The sequence below is a fragment of the Fringilla coelebs genome (assembly GCF_963513975.1).
Source record: "Fringilla coelebs genome assembly, chromosome: 19".
Classification (NCBI taxonomy): Eukaryota; Metazoa; Chordata; class Aves; order Passeriformes; family Fringillidae; genus Fringilla; species Fringilla coelebs.
This window is the reverse complement of record NC_140045.1, coordinates 9467157-9474679: the sequence shown is the minus strand read 5'-3', so window position 1 is coordinate 9474679 and position 7523 is coordinate 9467157. Positions and strand designations below refer to the sequence as shown.

The 7523-nt window shown below is 49.9% G+C and overlaps 1 protein-coding gene across 1 annotated transcript; it reads right to left on the bottom strand.

The window, feature by feature from the left end:
* Window positions 1-2184: 2184 nt before the first annotated feature.
* On the bottom strand, window positions 2185-6508 carry LOC311161125 (melanin-concentrating hormone receptor 1-like; the record flags this gene model as incomplete). The annotated part of the gene is made up of 2 exons (XM_084218436.1): window positions 2185-3233; window positions 6451-6508. 2 exons carry the CDS (start codon window positions 6506-6508, stop codon window positions 2185-2187), a joined length of 1107 nt encoding a protein of 368 aa, XP_084074562.1.
* Window positions 6509-7523: the final 1015 nt, after the last annotated feature.

The following is a 7523-nucleotide window of genomic DNA, read 5'->3' as shown; positions in this document are numbered from 1 at the left end:
ACTTCAGTATGATGAGATCTGGGAAAGGTCTGCCCCACAAAACCCCTCCTGAGTGCTGCACCAGTTGGTGCTGGGGTGGCCTCCCTTTGTGGTTAACCCACTTGCCCCTGTGGTTTTTAGCACATGGCTTGGCCACAATGGTCAGATGGACTCACTTCAGATGGGAACAGACTCGTTCAACCATAAACACCTTTACTTTGTAAGCAAGATAATATCTTCAATGTACTGCTCTCTGAGAGAGCCCTGATAACTCAGGCTGTTCTCACTTCTCATACTTTCCTTATGGCTGGCACTAGAGGAAGAAACACCCACCCAGTCATTACCACCTCCTTTCCCAGAAAAGTGTGCCAGTTCTTCCCTTCCCTGCCTGATGGGAGAAAGGTAACACAATAGCTTCCCTTGTCCCAAGGGCAAGTCTGGCTGGCACAGCACACATCCTCCTCGACCTTTGCTCCATCTGAGCCCTTCAGGGAGAGTGCTGACCAAAGAGCAAAGCAGCTCCATGAAAAACAGCAGGTGAAAATTCCTGGCAGTTAAAACGGAGCAAAGACTTCTGAGCCATAAAGCTTGAAAGTTCCACGGGTGTCTGGTTTTGTTGGCTGGGGAAACGCGGGCAAAACATCCACAAGGTAGTCTCAGCCACGGTCTGGATGTGCTGGTTTTGACAGAGCCTGGAAGAAAATACACAGAGACCCTGTCCTGAGGTTTGTACAATGACTCAGAAAGCAACGTGCTGCATGTGATGGTGTCAGAGGTGCTGGTGTTGCACACCTGGCTGCTTTGATCGCCAGAGGTGAGCGAATGGCTGTGTGCTCTCTACAGGGTGTGGGCTGAAATATTGGCTGTACTTGAATGCACTTACAAGTGTGATGGGGGTGCATTAGAGGCACCTGTGAGTGTGTGTGTGTGGCTTAGGACATCCTGTGCAGGTCACAGTTTTGCTTTGGAGCTGAGCAAGGGTGAAATTCTGTTCTCAGCATATCGTGGGTGGCTGGTGGTGTGAAACCCTAAGTGTGGTATAACAAATTCCTTTGGACTGTTTGATCTTTTTAATTCTTTAAATTAAATCCATCTACAGTAACCAGTCCCTCCATGTCTGACAAAGTGCTGAACAATGCCTGCGTGGTCCCCGTGGAGCCCAGCACAGGCTGTCGGTGTAATCCCTGCTTTGAGCTGATCTCTACTGTCTTTTCTCTACTTTGTAATGAGCAGAGTTACTTCCTAACCTCCGACTGTTAAAGCTGCATATACAACACACAGACATTTAATTTTCCCTCTTTTAACTTTGTGAAAAGCATTTGTTATTTTTGAGGAAGCTGCATAAGCAACTCTGCTTCCCCTGAGCTGCTTTTTCACAGCTTCTCGCTCCACAGATTGTGATTTTTAGTCCTGCTTAAAACCCTCTGTCAGGGGTTCCCCAATGGCCGTGCATTAGGCACAAGAGCAGCATGAAGAGCTAGCACTGTGAAAATCTGCTCATTGGCATGAAAAACCACAAAGCTGGTGTTAGCAGCAGCAGTTTTGAGAATTCTTTGCAGTCCCTTGAAGCAGTGTGATTATTATGTGTCTTATTTTGCTTGAAATATTTAGGATTAGCATCAAAATGAGCCAGTTCTTGAAATGTTTTGGTTGCCAAACAATACAGCCCATTGGAGGCAGATGGGGCTGGACTGAAAAGCCAAGCAACAGGGCTGGGTGATACTTCTGTCCCCAAGATCTCTCTACTGTGTGCTTCTAGGGTATCAGCACAGCCAGCAAAGTCTGCAGATTACTTATAAAAAAAATATATGACATTGTGGTTCAAAGGTTCAAGGTTTGAATGAAGAAGCTCTATGTTGACAAGCTGCTTAGAACTCTTGGGCCAAGAGTTGAGGAATTATTGGGTGTTGATAGAGGTTTTACTGTTGTAGGGTGAATATTCCCCCCAGAAATCCTCTTTCTGTCCTTTCTCTCTTTTCCATTCATCCTCTTTGGGGGCCCAGTGGTGGCAGAGTCCTCCTATGCAGGGTGAAAAGCAGCAGCACACAGAATCTCATAGGCTGGGAGCAGTGCAGGAACAGAGTAATGGAAAAAGGAGGCACCTGCATTTTGGAGGTGGAAGTTTGTAGTCCATAGGCATCTCCAAGACCTGCCTGAAGCTGCTGCTCCTCCATCAAATCACAGATCCAGAGGCTTTCTGCTGCCCTAGTGAACAGCCACAGTCACTGGCAGTGAGCGTGGGGAAAAGTCCTCCTGAAACTGAGTCTGCTGGGTGGATTCTGGCGCCAGCTTCAGGCACACGCTGGCCTCTGTCATGCTGTTGTTGTTGGCAGAGCTGCTGTTGCGACAGGGCTCTTTGGCGGGGCGAATGGCCACCAAGAACTGACGCTTGAAGGTCTCACTGAGGGCGATGTAGAGGAAGGGGTTGAGGCAGCTGTTGGCGTAGCCCAAGCTAATGGCAAAGTTGTAGGCGTAAAAAAAGGCCATGGACGGGGTGTCGATGCCCAGGTGAACGAGCTGCAGGATGTAGAAGGGAGCCCAGCAAATAAAAAAGGCAGAACAGATGGCGACTGCCATTCGGGTGACCTTCTTGGTACGCACCCGGAGACTCCTCTGGGGCAGCGGCACCACGGTGGTGGCCATGTGCTGGAGGATCTTGAAATAGACCACGCAGATGATGACCAAGGGCACAGCAAAGGCCAGCATGAACTGGTAGAGGGTGAACCAGTAGATGTCAGTCTCTGGGTTGGGGAGCAGGAGAGCGCAGCGCACGGTCCCGTCCTCCAGGGGCATGAGGCCTGCGTACATCCACACTGGGATGATGGTCAGGAAGGACAGGAGCCACACCAGGCAGATGACGAGAGCCGCCACGCACGGCGTCCGCACGTAGGTGGACTTGAGGGGGTAGACGGTGGCCAGGTAACGGTCCAGCGTCATCACGGTGAGGATGTTGGTGCTGGTGATCTGGCTGTTTGTGTCCAGGGCGGTGATGATGGTGCACAGGGGAGCTCCAAAGTACCACGAGCCGTTGCCTAAGAGCTGGTGGATGAGGAAGGGCATGCCCAAGAGGAATAGGAGGTCCACGATGGAGAGGTTGAAGATGAAAATATCAGGCACGGTCTGTTTGCACCTCAACTTCTTCTTCTTGACGATAGTGAAGATCACAATGAGGTTCCCCATGATGCCCAGGAAGCAGATGATGCTGAAGAGACTGGGCATGATCACATTGGTGTGTGGTGCTGACTTCTCTGCTACTGCCAAAACAAACCAAAGCAGTGAGTGCTGCCCAGAGACAACCTCTTTACAATTCAGTGTGCTTGCCCTGTCCTGCAGATGGACCCATCCCCATCAAAGACATAGATTGGAATGATTTTTAATACCCTTTCCAGCACTTGGAGAGGCTAAGCTGGGGATTTGGAACTTCCTTCTCTGCCTCTCAGTGCGTGCAGCATGCCCAAACCTGGCTATGTGCAGGCATCTTTCCTTAGCTCTCCTGATGTGCTTCTGTCCTGCTCTGCAACTCCCCAGCCCTTTTTTGAGGGACTAACCTCTGGCTGGCATGCCTCTGCATTCACCAGCACCTGACAGAGTTGAGAGTAACTTTTATTCCATGGAGTGAAATGTTTTTAGCTGTTTTTTGAGGGGAGTGGGTGAGGCAGCTTGTGCTTCCCACACTGGAGAAATAAAGCCTTTCTGTGGGTGCCAAAATCTGGATAAGATCAATACTCAAGCTGCTATCAGAAAGCTTCAGTTCATCTGTTGGGTAGTTTATCTGTGGTATGAGACACAGACTTCATTGACCATGCAGGCAGACACATGATGCTTATCTGTATTGTGAGATCTGGGACTGTACCCTGGCTGTGTCCCTGTTCTTCTACCAAGGTTAGGCCAGAGAACATTCTCCTTTCCCTCTTCCTTCCCTGCCTCTCTCACTTTCTCTAGTTTCTTTCCTATGAAGAAAATCCAAGTATGTGGTCAGACAAGGATTGGGAGTCTGTTTCAGAGGGACTCTTCAACAGGGATTGTCCTAGGAGAAAAGCAGCTTAAAGCTGTCTTTGAGTTCTGGATGTGATTGGATTTCCAAGGCAAAATTCTTGGCTGATAACATTTAGCTTATCCACGCCAGTGCTTGACTGTTGCTTTTTGGGGTGGGACCCCCAAACATAATCAAATTCACATTGGCCTTGTCCCTCACCTGGGTGTAAAATCATATTTTGAAGCCACAAGCTCTTGGGCACAGGAGATGGTGTCGAAGGCAGTGATGGTGGTGCTCTCTGTTCTGCAGGGTTCCCATGTGCTGAAGTCTAAAACAGCCCTTCTCAGCTGAGGCAAATCTCATTTCATCTCATTACTCCTCTCCAATGGGACCTGTTTTTTTTTTTTTTTTTCTAGGAAATGGTTTTGTGTGAGTTATTTACGTGGCTGTTACAGGACTGTGTGTGACAGCCCCTCAGCCCAGGCTGCCTTTCATTGAATTGCAGATGATTCAATGTGCTGCTAATTGGAAATGCTTTCAGTCACTGAACTGTTCCATCTCCTTAGCAGCAGAAGTGGGGAAGCCTCCTCCAACAGAACCTAGGGAAATCTTGACAATTAGATTAAGTGGAATAACAGATACTTACAGGTGTAGTCCTTGCCAAAGCAGTGTCTGTTTGCTGAAGTGGTATTTGCTGACTTTGACCTCTGGAATTCTTGAGTACAAACTTCCCCACATTCACTTCGGTGTGACAGAGAAGTTTGATGGAATTAGCAAGATAACTGGGGCTACACTGCTGGCCTGTGGCTGTAAATGTGTGTGCCATATTTCAGTGCTCTTAGAAGTGGCCATGATGAGCTGCCACTGGCTCAGTCCTTTTGGCATTAGGAAGCAGCCAGCTTAGGCATGAACAAGTCCAAGGCCAGTGCCAGAACCCAAAAAAGCAGTTCCTGCACCATTTTATTGAGAAGCTTCTCTGCAGGTGTTGGGAAGCAGCCAGTGAGGTGCAGGAGAACTAGCAGGAGCCTGAAGGTGGAAGCCAGGCTTTGCTGACAAGACAAAAAAGCCTTCTCCAGACCATTTGTGGGGGTTTAAGTCGTCCCTATTCTTCCTGGTGACCCATTAATTCAAGGAAATGTTCCCTGTTATGAGATTTTTAGCAGATAACCTACAGCCATCAGCACCCTCTTGAAATCTGACACTCTTGAGCATCCAAAGATATCTCAAGTCTCCTTAATGCTGGAAGATGGAGGAGTAGAAACTGGAAGATGATGATTCTGATCCTGCTGTTCTGCATGGAGCTGTTATGAATTCTGATCTCCTTTCTTTTAACCACCAACTTTATGAGTGTGGTGGGAAAGGATTGTTTGAGTGAAACATAAATGCCACATGGTTAGCTGGAAATTGGGACAAAATGTCCCTTTCCTGCTGTATAATCGATACAGCGCTCATGGCAATTCCCTAACACTTGGAATGAGCTCAGGCAGGCTCAGAGCAGGATGTGTGCAGGCCCAAAGGCTTTGTGTGAGGGTGGGCTGTGCAGTGCTGTAGCACCTGTCCTGCTGATGCTGTCTGTACAAGCAGGACTTGCATGAATCAGCTGCACTCATTTGAAGCTGTAGTTCATGTGTGTTTTATAGGCTGGAGTCAGAAGAGCACATCTATCAAATACTCAAAAGTTCTGTCTTTTCTAAAGTCGCTTTCATCTTGAGACATCATTGAATCTGAATTTTCAGTGCTGCTTTTTTGCATATCCAATACAATATATTTTGTATTTAAGCAGCTGCTTCAGGCATTGATTTTTCCTTGTTTGTAGGTCTGTGGCTGCCCTGATATTTTTTCTTAAAGCCCCAAAGGGGCTGCACTATGTGAACTGAATGAGGACTGGGTTAATTTTTTTCTCTAAGGTAGTTGTTGTACTAAGCCATACTCTGATATGCAAGAGACTTCATATTCACTGCATTTCACAAGGAAGTACCTAAGGCACACTTTTGGTTTCTAAAGGACCGTGCTGGTGCAGAAAGAGTCAAAGACCATGTATAAACCACCTTCTGTTGAAGAGTTTCACCCACCTGAGCCATTGAGAACTGTATTGCCCGACCCTCAACTATTGATTTGAAAACAGGGTCGTATGGAGAAAACGGGAGGCTGGTAAGGATCTCTGCATCCCTCTCCAGCGCTATTTCATCTTTTCTGTGCTTCCCTCCCTGTCTAGCCGGGCTGGTTGCTCCCTTCCAAGCAGCCAGGACCTGCGGGCTGCTGGAGTTTGCTGCCTGGCAGCCAACAGGTAGCGGCTGGCCCCGAGCCGCCGTGTTTCAGCGCTGTGCGGTGCCCGGGGGTCCCGCAGCCCCGGGGCTCCCGGCCCGTCCCTCCGCCCGCCCGGCGCTGTCCGGCCGCGGGTGCTGAAGGCGGCGCGGCCCGGGCAGGGTGCGGGGGGTCCCTGCCCCAGCCCCCGTCACCCCCAGCCCCTCCGAGCCCCGCTCAGCCCCGCTCACCTGAGCCGTTCTGAGCCTCCGGAGCCGAGAAGTTGCGGGAAGAGTTGCCGGGGGCCATGGCAGCGAGTGCCGGGAGCCGGGACGGAGAAAGTTGGGCGAGTTCCCCGCGGAGGGACGGGCCGCGCCCCCGCGCTTCCCGGCGGGAGGAGGAGGAGGAGGGAGCGCTCCCAGAGCCGGCGAGCGGCGGCTGAGGCTCGGCTGCGCTCGGTGCCGCTCCCGCCCCGCCGAGCCCGAGCAGGTTCTGACATCAAGGAGCAGCTGACTCGGGCAGACACGCCGGGGGCGAGCATCCCTCGCCGCCGCCGGTGGGAGGGAACGCGGGTGCGGAGCGGGGCCGGCACCGGGGCTGGGCAATGCCCCTGCACATCGCACCCCGAGGGGACGGCTGGGATCTGCGCCCTCCCGGTCACAGCCAGCCTGCCCTCGCTAGCGTCAGGAGGAGTATAAATTTTTTTTTTCTTTTTTTTTTTTTCTTTTAAGTAGCTCTGGTCTGCCGTCAGTGTGTATTTTTCTCTTTACAGACACATGCACTTTTCGTCCCTGAGTCATAGGCATAGCCCCAGTGGGGCTGAAGGATGCTAAGGAAACAAATTACCCACTGAAAACTGTTGCTTTCACCCTCTGATGCCTCTAACTCCAATTCTAACCTTAGACACTTCACTTGTAATTAATTCTCTGCTGTTTTCTGCTATTCTGCTTCTTGCCTCAGCTCATTTGCTTCCTAGGTCCAGAAATTAGCTCTGTTGCTAGCTTAGATTTTATTTATCTTCTATTTGCCTTAAAAATACTAGGCAAGGACTCCCTTGGGTTTTGAGAAGCTGTTTTACTCCTTTTCTTTGCCTTGCCAGAGCTGTAGCCTGTGCTTTTCTGTGGCTTTGAGCTGATGATTGTCTTGTGCTCCTGGCCACTGTTTATACATGAGATGGATTCCTCCATTATGATTTGATAAATCACATGTTACCAAGGCAAACAGATCGTTCTGTACCTCGGAGCACTTCCTGGATTGAAAAAAAAACCCCATGATATCATGTTAGAAGGCTGTGAGAAATCCAGTAGCAACAGGCAGGGTTTTC